General features: G+C 41.7%; 2 protein-coding genes across 3 annotated transcripts in view; one reads left to right on the forward strand and one right to left on the reverse strand.

Moving 5' to 3' along the window:
- The window catches only part of LOC131343306 (fructose-1,6-bisphosphatase 1-like), a 10,579-nt gene extending 9,406 nt beyond the window's left edge, over positions 1-1,173 (reverse strand). The window contains exon 1 of the mRNA XM_058374883.1: positions 989-1,173. Within this exon, the coding sequence (XP_058230866.1) occupies positions 989-1,158 (170 nt within the window). The 5' untranslated portion in view covers positions 1,159-1,173. The remainder of the gene's footprint in view (positions 1-988) is intronic.
- Positions 1,174-2,851: 1,678 nt separating this feature from the next.
- si:ch211-102c2.8 (trichohyalin) overlaps positions 2,852-20,000 on the forward strand; it is a 41,119-nt gene continuing 23,970 nt past the window's right edge. The window contains exons 1-22 of one of the 2 annotated variants that reach the window (XM_058375550.1): positions 2,852-3,003; positions 3,186-3,346; positions 4,267-4,324; positions 5,919-6,016; positions 6,293-6,353; positions 7,304-7,411; positions 7,504-7,682; positions 8,912-9,026; positions 9,460-9,585; positions 10,334-10,441; positions 11,384-11,468; positions 11,591-11,735; positions 11,843-11,926; positions 12,341-12,453; positions 12,543-12,669; positions 13,622-13,747; positions 13,847-13,972; positions 14,057-14,245; positions 14,860-14,922; positions 15,015-15,110; positions 15,224-15,325; positions 15,831-16,013. In XM_058375550.1, the coding sequence (XP_058231533.1) occupies positions 4,270-4,324; positions 5,919-6,016; positions 6,293-6,353; positions 7,304-7,411; positions 7,504-7,682; positions 8,912-9,026; positions 9,460-9,585; positions 10,334-10,441; positions 11,384-11,468; positions 11,591-11,735; positions 11,843-11,926; positions 12,341-12,453; positions 12,543-12,669; positions 13,622-13,747; positions 13,847-13,972; positions 14,057-14,245; positions 14,860-14,922; positions 15,015-15,110; positions 15,224-15,325; positions 15,831-16,013 (2,289 nt within the window). In that variant the 5' untranslated portion in view covers positions 2,852-3,003; positions 3,186-3,346; positions 4,267-4,269. Of the gene's footprint in view, positions 3,004-3,176; positions 3,347-4,266; positions 4,325-5,918; positions 6,017-6,292; positions 6,354-7,303; positions 7,412-7,503; positions 7,683-8,911; positions 9,027-9,459; positions 9,586-10,333; positions 10,442-11,383; positions 11,469-11,590; positions 11,736-11,842; positions 11,927-12,340; positions 12,454-12,542; positions 12,670-13,621; positions 13,748-13,846; positions 13,973-14,056; positions 14,246-14,859; positions 14,923-15,014; positions 15,111-15,223; positions 15,326-15,830; positions 16,014-20,000 lie in introns of those variants that run through there. The other variant, XM_058375551.1, reaches the window with a different exon arrangement.

Consider the following 20,000-nt stretch of genomic DNA (forward strand, 5'->3'; position numbering starts at 1 on the left):
ATTATGTACACCACCACTCAAAAGTTTGGGATCACTCAAAAATTGTACTGTTTTCCAAGGAAACACAGACGAAATTAGTCTGAATAGAAAATATAGCAAAAGAACAGGACATGCTGACATGTCAGAGTTTTCTTCAAACTTTGCCTTCATCAAAAAGCCACCTTTGGCAGCCATTACAGCCATAATTTCAAGATAATCTGATGAGATTTCAGCCCATGCTTTCTGGAACATCTCCCACAAGATGGATTGGCTTGATGGAGTCTTCCTCCGTAGCTGAAATCAAGGAAGCTAACAACATCATGTTGCATTCCTCTAATACCGATGATAAAGAGCTGTTTTTTGTTGTGTCCATGTTCAGCACTGAATGTTTTCGTAACGCCTTACTCCACAGTGGTGGTTAATATGAAGCTCATATTAAAAGTAGACACTCAGGACTTTAAGAATTTGTAGTGCTTCATAAGTTTTTCTGTTTTAAGCCTACTCGGGGTGATACATTCATAGAAAAGTTCCAAAAAGACAAAAACAGTTATTTTTTTCCCCACACAAATGTTTCTAGTTTCAAAGTAAATGTTGATATCAAACCCATTTCTGCTCTCTGAGATGCTCTGAGTGTACGTTTATCTAAAAAGCAGCTCAAATGTGACCCTCTACCTGTAAAATTCTGTGTAAGGTTATCCAACAGAGGCAAAAACACACTTCTAAACCACACTGAAAGCCAACAGACTCATTTTAGATCAGACTTGCATCCAAGGGTTACGTAACGCTTTTGTTTAGAGTTGTGTAGAGTGTGTGTATTGTCCACTCTACAAGTCCCTGTGTATTTGCATCAGAACTGTTATACAATGTTAGAAAACTACTCAACACTCTCATTCTGACAGCACTGTGGTTTAAACACTATAAATTTAAAAAAAAATTGTAATAATGAAATAAAATACATGCATTTATAAAGCTATACCAGGTTTTAAACGATGTACCGTGTGACACTTACAGGTTAGCGATTCCTGCTTTCCTGACCGCAGAGGAAATGGCTTTGATGGCTGTGCACATGGAGTTGAGGAGAGTGGTCAGCTCTCCGGTCCCCTTGGCCTTGCGTCCTTCTTCCAGGACGAACCTGGTCAACGTGATTACATTGGTATCGAAGGCTCCTCTGTCCGACATTGTGAGCTGAGTTTGGAGAAGCTGCGGTGCAGGTACAGGTAGACAGAACAGGCTGAAGGTGAGCCTGCTGCAGGAGTTTGAGGGGCCTTTAAGGGGGTGTGTGGGCTGGTAAACCAATCAGACAAGGCATTTACACACATCTGGTTAAGCAAGATATCGGTCTGATCAAAGTTCATCGACTGTGGCAGTAACAGCACATTTTAATCAGTACGCTGGACATAATACGCACATTATATACAGCTGACTAGAAAAAAGATCCTTCAGGCTAAAATGTCGCGATTATATTAAACACTGGGATGTGTGTGCACGGTCATGTGACCCCCAAAATTTCCCCAAAAAATCGATTAGAAGGTTAAAGGTCACTCAGCAGCAATCTAGCACGTAACTCAGGGTCTCTAGGTCTCTGGGTCTGCAGTCAAATAGATAATAAAGGCTTTATTTGTTTAAAGTGGCTTTGTTTGTGCATTTGTGATGTGAATGACGCAAACGTATCAGTGAACTCAGTGATCACAAACTCCTAATCCAAAACTAATCGAACCACAAAAACATCCAGAAAGTGCAGTCTGAAATCTCAGTATTTATGAAAGAGCAGCATTCAGTCTTAAAAATGTAGTAATGGGGTATTTTTCAGAACATGTTGACCACCATGAGGACTAACACTATTAAAATACTGTGCATGATACTAGAGAGTGTGTCACTACTGGGTTGGGAAACCACAGAGTCCCTGTACATGACATGCAGGAAAAAACAAAAACAGTATATTATTTGAATTCGTATCTAGGACTTATTAATGCGTGAGTACGGTTTATTAATTTGTTCCCTTGTTTTTAGGGAAATCGTGGCTGAGTTTTATTAATTCCTTCAACAACAAAGTCAACAGCAGCCCCGTGTCACCACCATGTCCTCGCTGGTAGAGCCTCCTGTCTCTGTATATGTCACTTACAATGCAGTGCTTTTGAGAAACGTCTCTATAATGCTTCTGCAAATCGAATCAAATAAAAGCCCAAAGCTTATACCAGAAGATATTGATGTGACACACAGTTAAAGGACGACTGTTTTAATATATTTTGGGTATGAATTGTTAAAACGTGGCTACAATTTGGCTAAAATTTACTCACATTTTAATAAATTCGTAGTTCTTAAATCATGGCTGTTATGTTTTGGGGTTTTTTTAACCGCATGGGCTCTGTAAAATACAGTCCATCACATCAAGTGTTTTTTATTATTTGTTTGTATTATCTCCCAAGATACATGTGATCAGGCATAACATTATGACCACTGAGGGGTGAAGTGAATAATACTGATGATCTCCTCATCGTGGCACCTGTTAGTGGGTGGGATATATTAGGCAGCAGGTGAACATTTTGTCCTCAAAGTTGATGTTAGAAGCAGGAAAAATGGACAAGCGTAAGGATTTGAGCGAGTTTGATGAAGGGCCAAATTGTGATGGCTAGACCACTGGATCAGAGCGTCTCCAAAACTGCAGCTCTTGTGGGGTGTTCCCGGTCTGCAGTGGTCAGTATCTATTAAAAGTGGTCCAAGGAAAGAACAGTGGTCAACCGGTGACAGGGTCATGGGCGGGCAAGGGTCATTGATGCACGTGGGGAGTGAAGGCTGGACTGTGTGATCCGATCTAACAGACACGCTACTGTTGCTCAAATTGGTGAAGAAGTTAATGCTGGTTCTGATAGAAAGGGGTCAAAATACAGTGCAGGACGGGTCAAGGCTGATTTGGCAGCAAAAGGGGGACAAGCACTATATTAGGCAGGTGGTCATAATGTTATGCCTGTTTGGTTTATATTTGTTTGTATTAACTGATCCAAGATCCAAGATGGCGCCGGTGAGGTATAATGTTTATAATAAATATTTCCTGTTTTATGTTAATGAGCTTTCCAAATAGGTTTTATGTGTTTATTTATTTACTGTTTTGCCTTTTTGCTTGTTGTTACCTATTTTTTTTTACACTTTGTATTATTGTAAATTCTGTAGATAAATTTAAAAATTACGTTTTGTTTTTTTTCGTTAAGAAACCATAGAGGAATGCACACTTTTATTGCCAGCGTCGGTTGCTAGGGGCGCTTGTTGCTAGGCACCCCGGCGCGCGCTTGGCTTAAATGTCACTCAAGTCCTGTCTCGCGCGAGATTGAACCAGGCATTTCACCTTCTCTTCTCTGGTGCTAAACTTACTGTGAGTACAGATTTAAGTCGTTTTAACAACTTGTGCATTAAAATATATTTTTAAAGCATGTGTAAGAAAAGACGACAGACATTTTAGACGCTGCACTGCCTTGGAAAAATGATATGATTCAAAGAAAGAGACAAAACTGTGATTCAGACTTCGCTAAACATGTCTGACTAGCCTAAATAGTTTCCTAAATATTTTGGGTTTTGTTTAAGAGAACACTATAATGCATTTCGTACATGTTAGACACGTTAGGAGTGAAATTTACGAGCTTCTTTTGTGAAGGTATTGTGGATTTTCTTCCATACTCGCTGAGCCGTTTCCTAGGTAACGTCAACACCACTTAAGGTCCTGACGGGGGGAGCCTCAAAAGTGGTTTAGTCTTAAATTGTCGTTTTAAAATATACTTTTAATATACTTTAAATCGCGTTTAATTAAAAATCATTAATATACTGAGCTACTGACATTGTAATTATTAATAAGAATATACATAACAATTAGGGGGGATTATCCCCCCTGTCAAACCATCAAATGGTTCAGTCCGGCTTATACAGATTTACTTGTTTATATGATTAAATATAATTAAATATTATACTTTTTCATATACCAATGTACTGCTGTCAGAGTTTTTATAGTCTTTGTATATTTATATTTATATTTATGTCTCTACCTTTAATTTAACATGGTGAGAGGAGAAATCATGTAAATATTCATTTGTGACCAAAAAAATCTCATTTTGTGGCCAAAACAGGTCTTTCATAGAACACTGGGACTTTAAGAAATAATAATTAAAAAAAAAACAATAATAAACAAAAGACGAGATAAAACTCATCCCAGTCTGAGAAGACAACAGTATACATATGCACAGGATCCAGAAGTTTATAAACAAAACTGATCTGAGCAAATGTGTGCTCTCTAAACTGTAGGTCATGGAAGCCAGCAACCATGATGGAGGTGATGACACTGATGAGCTGCTCTGTACCGGTCAGGAGTGTTTCTTCATAAACGTTATTTCTATCTTTCAATGTCTGATTAATCATTTCCTGATTTTGGTTTGTATATGATATACACTACATTGCCAAAAGTTTTGGGACACCCCTCCAAATCATTGAATTCAGGTGTTGTTTTTCAGGGGTTGGGCTCAGCCCCTTAGTTCCAGTGAAAGGAACTCTTAATGCTTCAGCTTCATACCAAGACATTTTCATGCTTTGTGGGACCAGTTTGGGGATGACCCCTTCCTGTTCCAACATGACTGTACACCAGTGCACAAAGCAAGGTCCATAAAGACATGGATGAGTGAGTTTGGTGTGGAGGAACTTCACAGAGTCCTGACCTCAACCTGATAGAACACCTTTGGGATGAATTAGAGTGGAGACTGTGAGCCAGACCTTCTCGTCCAACATCAGTGCTTGACCTCACAAATGTACTTCTAGAGGAACGGTCAAAAATTCCCATAAACACACTCCTAAACCTTGTGGAAAGTCTTCCCAAAGAGCTGAAGCTGTTATAGCTGCAAAGGGCGGGACAACTCCATATTACATTCATGTCCATGTAAAGGCAGACGTCCCAGTTTTGGGCTGCCTCACAGTCTCCACTCTAATTCATCCCAAAGGTGTTCTATGGGGTTCAGGTCAGGACTCTGTGCAGGCCAGTCAAGTTCCTCCACACCAAACTCACTCATCCATGTCTTTATGGACCTTGCTTTGGTCACTGGTGTGCAGTCATGTTGGAACAGGAAGTGGTCATCCCCAAACTGTTCCCACAAAGTTGGGAGCATGAAATTGTCCAAAATGTCTTGGTATGAAGCTGAAGCATTAAGAGTTCCTTTCACTGGAACTAAGCGGCTGAGCCCAACCCCTGAAAAACAACACCTGAACTAAATGATTTGGAGGGGTGTCCCAAAACTTTTATATAGTGTATGAATAGGGGATTGTACTTCATGTCCTGATTAAAGGTGCATTTATCAAGATCAAGATCTAGTGGCTAATTAGGTGCAACAACATCAGAAAAATTAATTTTTTTACTCCATGAATCCTCATCTCACTTCAGCCCACCGGTATAAATCTTGGAAAAGCACTATTGTTGTTTATTCTAGTTTTTCTCAGTATTTTGTAAGAATTACTAGGTGCAGTCTTCAGATTTGGCTTTGTTTTTCTTTGCATTGTAGGTCCGTTGAAGTGTGAATTAAAAACGCTCAACAAACTTCATGTTCTACATATTTTCCAGACTAATTGAAAGCAATCAAACAAAAATGATCAGCAATTGCACTTTTAAATGGTTGTTTGTATGCTCAGTATTTTTTTATAGTCTACACAAATAATTAATAATGTCCACCACAATGGTCAAAATGACCAGATTCCAAAACCTAGGTGTATAAATAATGTATGACATGTGTTTACAGCAATAAAACTAAATTATTCTGGACTTGGGGCACATACTATGGACTGTACTATATTATAGTGTGTTTTCTAGTGCTTTATATCCTCACACACACACACACATACATACACACACACACACACACACACTTGTATTAACACAAAAAAAGGTTTCATTTCTTTTGTTTTTCTCTGGTCAGAGGTGATCAGTGATTTTGGGGTCTGTCCACCTGCTGTCCCTCGAGACCACTGCGATTTGCTGCTGGACGCCATCGATGCTCAGCTCAGTCGCTTACAGGTCAGAGAGACACTGTTTACCGAGGAGAGGATTTCTGATACGCTGTATTTGAAAACAAAAAAACAAAATTGAAGTACATAATGTGTAGAAACTGACTGCATGTGCAGTCTTGATAATGTCTTTAACATGATCTTCTTCTTCTTCTTCTTCTTCTTCTTATTATTATTATTATCATTATTATTATTAAAGGATTAGAATCAGTCTTAAGTATTAGACACGTTCCCCTTTAAATTGAGCCAAAAATTATAAAGAATTTGCAATTTTTCATGTCTTTAGACCGGCAGTCAGAGCCAAGCAAATGGAGGAAACGGAAAGACAGAAAATGTTCTTGGTTCAGGTAAACACAGTCGCTGTTAAAAAAACACCAGAGAGTGTGATTATAAATGATTATAAACACCAGAGAGTGTGATTATAAATGATTATAAACACCAGAGTGTGATTATAAATGATTATAAACACCAGAGAGTGTGATTATAAATGATTATAAACACCAGACACCAGAGAGTGTGATTATAAATGATTATAATCACCAGAGTGTGATTATAAATGATTATAAACACCAGAGTGTGTGATTATAAATGATTATAAACACCAGAGTGTGATTATAAATGATTATAAACACCAGAGTGTGATTATAAATGATTATAAACACCAGAGTGTGATTATAAATGATTATAAACACCAGAGTGTGATTATAAATGATTATAAACACCAGAGTGTGATTATAAATGATTATAAACACCAGACACCAGAGTGTGATTATAAATGATTATAAACACCAGAGAGTGTGTTTATAAATCTGAAGTTAGCTCTCATTTAATGTTTTCCATGCAGTTTCATTGCATCCTGTCATATACGACCTCTTATTAACCGTGTATAGAGATATTATGAAGTGAAATAAAGCTTAAAAAGGATGTTGCAGTCTGGTGAGTGGCTTAGCTGGCTTTGCTAATCTGCCAATGAAGCTAGCATGAAGCCTAGCATGTAACATGGAAATCAAACTAAAATAGATTATAAACAAAAGTTATATAGTGGGACTATAAAGTTACACCTACTACAGATTTTCAATAAAACACACACACACACACACACACACACACACACACACACACACACACACACACTGGAGACTGTATGCCCACAGCTACAAGCACCACAAGGAACTTGCTAGTTGCTGTTGGCTAGATGATTGTAACACACTGCACATGAAATCCCACACTATTATTCACATTACTCCAATCTCCAGCTCTGGGAAATGTTTTTCATTCCTTTTCCTCTCTCCATCAGCGTCCCTGGACAGAAGTGCATCTGTGAGTAAAGACACCGGTCTCGGCACTGATAAAGCGAGCTCTGCTCCTGACGGTTTGAATTCAGACCACCCAGATCTGACCACAGGTGACCTCAGACACAAACATCTGAAGATCCCAAACATGGATCTGGTGCATCCTGGTATCTTAAACTGTTGTCTGGTTCTCTTTCCCCCACAGTGGAGGTCAGCAGGAGTGGAATAGAGATTGTTGGACTGAAGGAGGATGAGAGCGAGGAGGAGGATGTGGGATTGGGTCCGGAGAGCTCCTGGCACACAGGGGGAGGTGGAGGAGACGGGAACTCCAAGAGAGAACAGTGTCTGTGGAGACTGGAGAGACTGCTGGGAACTGGCACTGGGGTATTATGCCAATGTTAACACTAATACTAATAATAATCAACATTATGTTCATCATCAATGCATCTCCAGGGTTTGGGATTTAATTCCCACATCAGCCCTGTGTTAGCATTGTTGTTTGCATGTTCCCTGAGCTTCAGGGGTTTCTTTAGAGTTCTCTAGTTTCCACCTCCAGTCCATAGTGTGTGAATGTGTGTGTGTGCAATTGTGCCTTTTGATGGGCATCCAGGGTGTCCCCTACCTTGAGCTCTGGGATATGCTATAGGTTTCCGGTGACCTTGTGTGGGATAAGTGCCACTGAAAATGGATGGATGGATGGATGGATGGATGGAGGGATGGATGAATAAGTAGATGGATGGATACATGGATACATGGATGGATACATGGATAGATACATGGATGGATGGATGGATACATGGATAGATACATGGATGGATGGATGGATACATGGATAGATACATGGATGGATGGATACATGAAATGATGGATGGATGGATGGATGGATGGATGGATACATGGATATGTGGATGGATGGATGGATGGATGGATGGAAGGATACATGGAGGGATACATGGACGGAAGGTTGGATGGATGGATGGATGGATACATGGATGGATACATGGATAGATACATGGATGGATGGATGGATACATGAAATGATGGATGGATACATGGATAGATACATGGACGGATGGATACATGAAATGATGGAAGGATGGATACATGGATAGATACATGGATGGATGGATGGATGGATACATGGATAGATACATGGATGGATGGATGGATACATGGATAGATACATGGATGGATGGATACATGAAATGATGGATGGATGGATGGATGGATGGATGGATGGATACATGGATACGTGGATGGATGGATGGATGGATGGAAGGATACATGGAGGGATACATGGATGGAAGGTTGGATGGATGGATGGATGGATACATGGATGGATACATGGATGGATACATGGATGGATGGATGGATAGATACATGGATGGATGGATACATGAAATGATGGATGGATGGATGGATACATGGATAGATACATGGACGGATGGATACATGAAATGATGGATGGATGAATGGATGGATACATAATAAATGAAATGATGGTTAATAAATGAAAACACTGCTCAAGAGTCAAAGTGACTCAACTTTGCATCAACTTGATTGTTTTCCTCTAAAATCAGTGTTTCTTTAATCCCTGCGTAATATTAAACCAGCAGGTAACAAGGAAGGAGGAGTGTGATGAAGAAGACAGCGTTAAGACTGAGGATTTCAGCGCAAGATTCCTAGAAGAAATGCTGGAACCCACAAAGCTGAGCACAGCCGGATCCGGTAAGCAGATCACACGTTAGATTCATTGACAGTGATGGATCAGAAATCTGGGATTAGTTCATCTGAATGGAGCTGATCATAATTTTAAGAGGCTTCTAGAAAGACGAAAAGAGGAAAAGAGGAAAAGAGGCGGGGCTGAGCTGGTGATTGGGGCAGGGCTTATTTCTGAGCTGGGAAAGCATGTCTTTAAAGTGTTTTTAGGATTATATACTATATCATTAAGATAGAAATCCTGTTTCCTGACACAGAGACAGATTTGGGTTGTGTTGTAGTGCCACGTTTTTATTTATTTCTACTTTGTTAAATTATTAAATGTTAAATGTTTACCGTTTTATGACATATCTTCACCTCTAGGGGGCAGCAAAGCTCAAAATAAATTCCAGGTGAAATTAAAATACTATTTTATCAACCGAAATTATGGTTTTATCCCCAGCTCCAGATTCTGAAAGTATCAGCAGTGACACCACACTCATCACCGAACCTCAGATCAGAAGCAGACGGAACACAGACCCGAACCCTAGCGTGATTTCTTTCAAATCTCCCAGCAGACAATTAGCAGGTATCTACAACTCTCAAGAGTGTTAGACCAGTATTCTGTTAATTAGTATAGCTGAAATGAACATGTGTGTATGTGAGTAGCTGTAAAGTTCAAAAGTCTAAGGCCATAATGAAAATCTGAGATTTTGTCTATAATCAGAAACATCAATTACGTGTCAATTTTCTCGGATATTTAATATTCAACATTCTGCATTATTTCCAAATCCCTATTTAAATGCAAGCAAATGAGTTCTATTGATCCTTTTAACTGCTTTGTACCAAAAAAATCAGATCTTCCTTATGTTTAATCTCTTCAACTGAGCTCTGACCATTTTGATCTGAAATAAATCATAAGGTTTTGTGGAGTCTGTGCCAGTGTAATCCCCATGGGTCCACTTGCAAGCGGGTCTCGAACCCAGTTCACTGGGCGCTCTAACAAAGAGGATAAAGACTGCAGCCTCTAGCGTCAGTCGCTAGTTCGCCTCTTGAGATTAGATGAGTAAGATTTACCTGCACAGCACCTACCACTGGCCTCCATTACACTCACCCCCCTAAACTCCCTCCCATCCGGGTCACAGCACCAATATAACCCCCACGGGTCCTTCTTGCAACCGCTCCAAAATGGGTCTTGAATATTCATGTTTCCATTAACATTTCCTGTCATGGTATTTATACTGAACTCTTTTCAGTTGAAGTAAAGCATCAAGGTGTGATTAGATTAAACATAATTGCGGGCTCCTCGTCTGGTCTTCACACTTTTCCTCTTGTAGGTGTTCCACTGAAAAGTTTCGACTTGGTCGCTATAGACAGCGATCTGGACTCTGTGTGTACGGAGCGAGTACGACAACACCTCCAGAGCACACTGACCAAGAGGATAGGTACTGTGTGTGTGTGTGTGTGTGTGTGCGATCTTTAATCTGCATCAATTTTGAGTTCTCGATTCTGATTGGGGGGTTAATTCATTTTAATTCAGACAGATTGTAATATTACTGAGCTCCTTCTAATATTGTATTGTTTCCATGGTAACAGATGGACTTGTAGGGCAGATGCTCCACATAATATAAGGCTACACACCAAAAAAAACATATAATAATTAATAATCGTTTGTCAGAAGGTACATTTATAGAAGGTGTGCTTTAAGTCAACAGTAAGTCTTTGGTCTGTGGAAAGTCTTAGATATTTAAAGCATAAGATTTCCTTAGTCACTAATATGACTAGTGTTTGTTCTGCCTTATTAACACTGACAGGTGAAGTGAATAAGACTGATGATCTCCTCATCATGGCAACTGTTAGTGGGTGGGATATATTAGGCAGCAAGTGAACATTTTGTCCTCAAAGTTGATGTTAGAGGCAGGAAAAATGGACAAGCGTAAGGATTTGAGCGAGTTTGATGAAGGGACAAATTGTGATGGCTAGACCACTGGATCAGAGCATCTCCAAAACTGCAGCTCTTGTGGGGTGTTCCCAGTCTGCAGTGGACGGTATCTATCAAAAGTGGTCTAAGGAAGGAACAGTGGTGAACTGGTGACAGGGTCATGGACGGCCGAGGCTCACTGATGGACATGGGGAGTGAAGGCTGACCCGTGTGATCCGATCCAACAGACGAGCTACTGTTGCTCAAACTGCTGAAGAAGTTAATGCTGGTTCTGATAGAAAGGTGTCAGAATACACAGTGCAGGACGGGTCAGGGCTGTTTTGACAGCAAAAGGGGGACCAACACGATATTAGGCAGGTGGTCATAATGTTATGCCTGATCTGTGTATGACGTGACAAGTGATACCTGACAATGCAAACGTTTTTTTCTGTACATTTCACTACAGCACAGGATGGAAGCTTACAGAATGGATCGTGTGCAGGAAGAACTGGCCTAAAAAACTCACAACGACCCGAAAAACAAATAGTCAGGTAGATTCTGCAGAGCGGGTGATGACTTCTTATTGACCTCCTTAAATAAAAATCTGTTCAACTGACACACTGTATGTGTGTGCTAATGTGTTAATATTTTGTTGTGTGTGTGTGTGTGTTAGCTCCGAAGACGAGGTGAACAGTGTGTGTGTAAGGCGCTCCAGGGTTCCGAAGTCTCCAGCCAGCATCCTGCGAAGAGAGAAAAGGAACCAAAGCAGGAGGAGCAACATCACCACCACCTCCACCAGCTCTACAGCCTCAACATCTGTGAGACACTGCAATAAACTCCATCACATTCTGCTCGTGTTATATCAGATATTCTGGGAGGGAAATCAGTGTGTGTGTGTGTGTGTGTGTGTGTGTGTGTGTTTTAGTGTAAAGGGAAGACTGGTGACATGAGCCAATCAGAATTCAGCTATGTGGAATTGTCTCTTGCTGATCTTCAGCAGCAAAAAGTGGTATACACACACACTCTCACACACACACACACACACACAAAGCTTAACCCCAGTATATACCCCATATGTATATGTGTATGTATATATCTATGTTCCTATCCTTGTGGGGACCCCAAGAATGTCCATGTACATATAGTTTCATCCTTTGTAAATCATTCGGTTTTTTATGCCTAGTGAAAAAGTGTGTTAAGTCGATTTCCTTTCAGCCAGCAGACTGGAACACCAGTATACAGGAAAAATAAATAAAGATATAGAGAGAATGTTGGATTATTACTTGTAATGATCAGAAATGGTGAAACTTAAAGCTTTGGTGTAGTTGGTCATGTCAGATCTTAGTAGTGTTTGTCTGAATAACTTATTCTAATTTATTCTTATTCTAACTATAACTAGCTGTGTGTGTGTGTGTGTCCGCAGGCAGCTGTACAGGGAGTGGAGAGGTTGAGGGAGGAGGTCAAGCAAGCTGAGAAAGACCAACACACACTGCATCTTGGTCTGACTCACACCAGGACACACACCCAGCTCCTCAGGTACACACACACACACACACACACTCCTTCCCTGTATAATTATTTTTATTTCTCATGCTGCAAAATGTGTGTGTGTGTGTGTGTTGCAGGAGCGAGCTGCACAAACTCCAAGCTCAGAGAGATTTGTATATTCGGGAGGTCAAGGCTCTGCAGGAGAGCCAGGCTGCCCTACAGAGACACATCACCACAGTTGATCATGACACCAGCCCTCACAGGGTAACACACACTACAGCGTCACTTACTTAGCAGAAGTTTTTTCCAAGATTTCATTAAGAAAATGAATAATTATAGAGAGAAGCACCTGAACTGGTAGCACTTGTGAGCAGGAAACCCGACACTCTTTTAAGCACTGTGCTCTGATGTAGTTGTTGTTGTTTTTAAGGTTGTTTTTTTTTTTTATAACCTAACTTTAACAGAACTTTGTCCTGGATTTGTAGTGAACACTCCATAACCTGCTGAATTCCTTTATATCGAGATCACATGACTCATTAAGTGCACAGGTAGACTGTAGCTGTGGTGAAATGTACAGAAAAATGTTTGCATTATCAAGTATCACTTGTCACATCATACACTGATCAGGCATAACATTATGACCACCTGCCTAACATTGTGTTGGTCCCCCTTTTGCCCTGACCCATCATGCACTGTGTATTCTGACCCCTTTCTATCAGAACCAGCATTAACTTTTTCAGCAATTTGAACAACAGTAGCTCGTCTGTTGGATCGGATCACACGGCCCAGCCTTCGCTCCCCACGTGCATCAATGAGCCCCACAAGCTGCAGTTTTGGAGATGCTCTGATCCAGTGGTCTAGCCATCACAGTTTGGCCCTTTTGGTCAAACTCGCTCAAATCCTTACGCTTGTCCATTTTTCCTGCTTCTAACATCAACTTTGAGGACAAAATGTTCACTTGCTGTCTGATATATCCCACCCACTAACAGGTGCCATGACGAGGAGATCATCAGTCTTATTCACTTCACCTCTCACTGTCTGGACTATATATAATCCTCTTGAGATGCTGATATGTTTAATATCCTTAGACACACCCATCTTGTGTCACACCTCAGGACTGGTCTGTATGTGAGCTTCTGATAAACAACTCATTCAGTGTGTATCACACTCAGTCTAACCTTCGTTTTATTCCACTGTTTCATTCTTCCATCTCCAGCATCTGTCTAGCGGCTGTGCATCCGCGTTGGAGAGGGAGGAAATGGATCGGCTTTTGGATAACGCCAAATCGGAGCTGTTCTCTGAGCAGCGGCGCTTTAGAAACACGCTGGACTCCATGCAGGACGTAAAACAAAAACTCTGACATAGAGGCTCTTCTCATGTTCTTTACCTTGTTTCTGTATTCATTTTTTTATTCAACCTTTCCTCACTCTCTGTCTCTCAGAAATTAGAGGAAGTGACCCAGGAGCTGGAGCAGAAGCAGGAAGAGAACAGGAAGCTCCGAGAGAAATGCTCCCAGCTGGAGGAAAAACTGACCACAGCAACCAAAACTAGACAGGAGCTACAGGAAGTAGGTCCTCTCAGGCTCTCAGGTTTGTCCGTCTCTTCCGTTCTGTTCCATCTGTCAATCTGAGCCTCGGTCTGTGTGTCTCAGTCCGTACGGAGCGAGCGAGTGGAGCAGGAAGGTCGGCTCGGGGCTCTCGAGAAGATCGTTGCACAGAAGGAGCTGCTTCTTCTGGCCACGCAGGAGGAGAAGAACCGGCTGGAGATGGAGATCAGGGCTGTCAGAGAGGAGAACCGTGCTAAGCTTACAGCAGCGCTGGCACATGCTCAGAAACAAAAGGTATTTTTATAGAGTAAAAGAGGGGAATAGCTAATTTTCTATTACTGTTAGATGAATTCAACACTTTTCAAGCTTGCTCTAATGGGAGAAGATTTTGCATCCAGAATTAATATGTATTAAATTAGCAAAATTATCTCAAGCTTAAAATAATTAAACATGTCTAATAGGTTTAATAAAAACTCCATATATTTACTGTCTCAAAGGATAAAGTGCTGTATCACTGATCAGAAGGTTGTGGGTTAAAGATCGTCATGGGATGTGGAAGTTTAGTGGTTGAGGTGTTGGGCTACTGAGCGGAAGGTTGTGAGATTAGATCTCAGGTCCACCACTGCTGGGCCCCTGGACATGGCCCCTAACCCTCAATTGCTCAGTTCTATAAACAATGAGATAAATTGTAAATCGCTCTGGATAAGTGCGTCTGCCAAATGCCAGAAATGTAGAACAGAAAGCTGCCACTTTTGGACCTTTAACCATCTCTGCTCTCATGGCTGACCCTGTGCTCTGACCCCAACGTCCTAACAAGCAGAAAAAGCTCCAAAAATTTCTAAATCAGATAGATATACAGCTAATAGATGCCTAAGTTCTTTATGTGTTTTCTCCTCACGTCTCTGCAGGAAGTGGAGGTAGAGCAGCTCAGGACTCAGATGACTCTGAGCCACGTGGAGGAGTTGCAGCGGGTACAACACACACACACACACACAAACATTAGTGTTGCTAAGATGTGAATTGTGATTGCTACCTGTGTGTGTGTGTGTGTGTATATACGTAGGTCCGTAATCAGGTACATGAGATAAAAGAGGCTGCACTCAGAGAGCAATCCGTCACACACACACGCCACACTGAGTCCCTACACAACCGCATCCAGGTCAGAAGTCACAACATACATCCACACTTATGTAAACATACTATCACAGCCAAGTATATAATTCTCTCTCTCTCTCTCTCTCTCTCTCTTTTTTCTCATCACTCTATCCTCAGATGAAAGAGGAAGAAGTGAACACACTACAGGAGTGTTTAAAGCAGCAGCAAGAGGAACTCAGGAGGAGAGAAGAGGAGCTGAGAGGAGAAATTCAAGAGCAGGTTTTGTCTCTTCACAGCATTAATAATAGTAATGCTAATAATAATAATAGTAAATATCCTAAGTGTGTTATTCCCCTTATACATCAGCAGTGTGTCAATCCTGTGGTAACAGATGTGTTTTTATTTATTAAAGAATGACACACTGTACTTTTTATCCATTTATAGTTACCTTAAACGTTGCAGAAGGTCTACAATACAATACCCTGTTATCGTTAGCACTATAGCAGCTACAAACAACCTTTCAATCATTTTTTCGTGATGTTACAGAGAAACCAGGAAGTCGCATCTTACGAGTCCTAGTGTATTCACTGTTACTATAGAAACACTGATGTATTACAACGAGTGCACTGATAGAGCTGATGCTATAGAAAATAAATCAATACCTTCTGACCAATCAGAACAGAGAATTCAGTTGGTCTAAGGGGACCCATTTTGTAGCGAAGAAAAAACTTTGTTGTCATAGTAACCAGGTAGGCGTACATTTCTCAAGGTTGACTGTGTGCAGGTGAAGAGGGCAGTGGAGCGAGAGCAGAGGAAGTGGGAGGAGCAGAGGGCGGAGTCTCTCCGAGAGCAGCAGGTCAGACTGGAGAAGCAGGTGCAGGAGGTGGAGAGGAGAGGGAGAGCCGAGGTGGAGAGAGAGAAGAGGAGTGCACTGACCCTGCAGAATAAAGTGCTGGAGCTACAGAAGGTGAGGATGATTACATGTCCATTTACTCCCTCACTCACTCTATCACTCACATAATCACTCTATCACTCACTCACTCACTCACTCACACAATCACTCTATCACTCACTCACTCACTCACTCACACAATCACTCTATCACTCACTCACTCACTCACACAATCACTCTATCACTCACTCACTCACACAATCACTCTATCACTCACTCACTCACACAATCACTCTATCACTCACTCACTCACACAATCACTCAGACACTCACTCACTCACTCACTCACACAATCACTCAGACACTCACTCACTCACTCACACAATCACTCTATCACTCAGTCACTCACTCACTCACACAATCACTCTATCACTCACTCACTCACACAATCACTCAGACACTCACTCACTCACTCACTCACTCACTCACTCACTCACACAATCACTCTATCACTCACTCACTCACTCACTCACACAATCACTCTATCACTCACTCACTCACACAATCACTCAGACACTCACTCACTCACTCACTCACTCACACAATCACTCAGACACTCACTCACTCACTCACACAATCACTCAGACACTCACTCACTCACTCACACAATCACTCTATCACTCACTCACTCACTCACTCACACAATCACTCTATCACTCACTCACTCACACAATCACTCAGACACTCACTCACTCACTCACTCACTCACACAATCACTCAGACACTCACTCACTCACTCACACAATCACTCAGACACTCACTCACTCACTCACACAATCACTCAGACACTCACTCACTCACTCACTCACTCACACAATCACTCAGACACTCACTCACTCACTCACACAATCACTCAGACACTCACTCACTCACTCACTCACACAATCACTCTATCACTCACTCACTCACTCACTCACTCACACAATCACTCTATCACTCACTCACTCACTCACACAATCACTCTATCACTCACTCACTCACACAATCACTCTATCACTCACTCACTCACACAATCACTCTATCACTCACTCACTCACACAATCACTCTATCACTCACTCACTCACTCACTCACTCACACAATCACTCAGACACTCACTCACTCACTCACACAATCACTCTATCACTCACTCACTCACTCACACAATCACTCTATCACTCACTCACTCACACAATCACTCAGACACTCACTCACTCACTCACTCACTCACACAATCACTCTATCACTCACTCACTCACTCACACAATCACTCTATCACTCACTCACTCACTCACTCACTCACACAATCACTCTATCACTCACTCACTCACACAATCACTCTATCACTCACTCACTCACACAATCACTCAGACACTCACTCACTCACACAATCACTCAGACACTCACTCACTCACTCACACAATCACTCTATCACTCACTCACTCACTCACTCACTCACACAATCACTCTATCACTCACTCACTCACACAATCACTCAGACACTCACTCACTCACTCACTCACACAATCACTCTATCACTCACTCACTCACTCACTCACACAATCACTCTATCACTCACTCACTCACTCACACAATCACTCTATCACTCACTCATTCACACAATCACTCTATCACTCACTCACTCACACAATCACTCAGACACTCACTCACTCACTCACTCACTCACACAATCACTCAGACACTCACTCACTCACTCACTCACACAATCACTCTATCACTCACTCACTCACTCACTCACTCACACAATCACTCTATCACTCACTCACTCACACAATCACTCTATCACTCACTCACTCACTCACTCACACAATCACTCTATCACTCACTCACTCACTCACTCACACAATCACTCTATCACTCACTCACTCACTCACACAATCACTCAGACACTCACTCACTCACTCACACAATCACTCTATCACTCACTCACTCACACAATCACTCAGACACTCACTCACTCACTCACTCACTCACAAAATCACTCTATCACTCACTCACTCACACAATCACTCACTCACTCACTCTATCACTCACTCACTCACACAATCACTCAGACACTCACTCACTCACTCACTCACTCACTCACTCACTCACTCACACAATCACTCTATCACTCACTCACTCACACAATCACTCACTCACTCACTCACTCTATCACTCACACAATCACTCTATCACTCACTCACTCACACAATCACTCACTCACTCTATCACTCACACAATCACTCAGACACTCACTCACTCACTCACTCACACAATCACTCACTCACTCACTCACTCACTCTATCACTCACACAATCACTCTATCACTCACTCACTCACACAATCACTCACTCACTCTATCACTCACACAATCACTCTATCACTCACTCACACAATCACTCAGACACTCACTCACTCACTCACTCACTCACTCTATCACTCACACAATCACTCACACAATCACTCAGACACTCACTCACTCACTCACTCACACAATCACTCTATCACTCACTCACTCACACAATCACTCACTCACTCTATCACTCACACAATCACTCTATCACTCACTCACTCACTCACACAATCACTCTATCACTCACTCACACAATCACTCTATCACTCACTCACTCACACAATCACTCAGACACTCACTCACTCACTCTATCACTCACACAATCACTCTATCACTCACTCACTCACTCACACAATCACTCAGACACTCACTCACTCACTCACTCACTCACTCACACAATCACTCTATCACTCACTCACTCACACAATCACTCTATCACTCACTCACTCACACAATCACTCAGACACTCACTCACTCACTCACTCACTCACTCACTCATTCTATCACTCACTCACAATCACTCAGACACTCACTCACTCACTCACTCACTCTATCACTCACACAATCACTCTATCAATCACTCACTCACTCACTCACTCATTCTATCACTCACACAATCACTCAGACACTCACTCACTCACTCACTCTATCACTCACACAATCACTCTATCACTCACTCACTCACACAATCACTCAGACACTCACTCACTCACTCACTCACTCACAATCACTCTATCACTCACTCACTCACACAATCACTCTATCACTCACTCACTCACACAATCACTCTATCAATCACTCTATCACTCACTCATTCTATCACTCACACAATCACTCTATCACTCACTCACTCACTCACACAATCACTCAGACACTCACTCACTCACTCACTCTATCACTCACACAATCACTCTATCAATCACTCACTCACTCACTCATTCTATCACTCACACAATCACTCTATCACTCACTCACTCACACAATCACTCAGACACTCACTCACTCACTCACTCACTCACACAATCACTCTATCACTCACTCACTCACACAATCACTCTATCACTCACTCACTCACACAATCACTCAGACACTCACTCACTCACTCACTCACTCACTCACTCATTCTATCACTCACTCACAATCACTCAGACACTCACTCACTCACTCACTCACTCTATCACTCACACAATCACTCTATCAATCACTCACTCACTCACTCACTCATTCTATCACTCACACAATCACTCAGACACTCACTCACTCACTCACTCTATCACTCACACAATCACTCTATCACTCACTCACTCACACAATCACTCAGACACTCACTCACTCACTCACTCACTCACAATCACTCTATCACTCACTCACTCACACAATCACTCTATCACTCACTCACTCACACAATCACTCACTCACTCTCACTCACACAATCACTCTATCACTCACTCACTCACACAATCACTCTATCACTCACTCACTCACACAATCACTCAGACACTCACTCACTCACTCTATCACTCACACAATCACTCTATCACTCACTCACTCACACAATCACTCAGACACTCACTCACTCACTCACTCACTCACTCACACAATCACTCTATCACTCACTCACTCACACAATCACTCTATCACTCACTCACTCACACAATCACTCACTCA

The sequence above is a fragment of the Hemibagrus wyckioides genome, linkage group LG22, assembly GCF_019097595.1.
Source record: "Hemibagrus wyckioides isolate EC202008001 linkage group LG22, SWU_Hwy_1.0, whole genome shotgun sequence".
NCBI lineage: Eukaryota > Metazoa > Chordata > Actinopteri > Siluriformes > Bagridae > Hemibagrus > Hemibagrus wyckioides.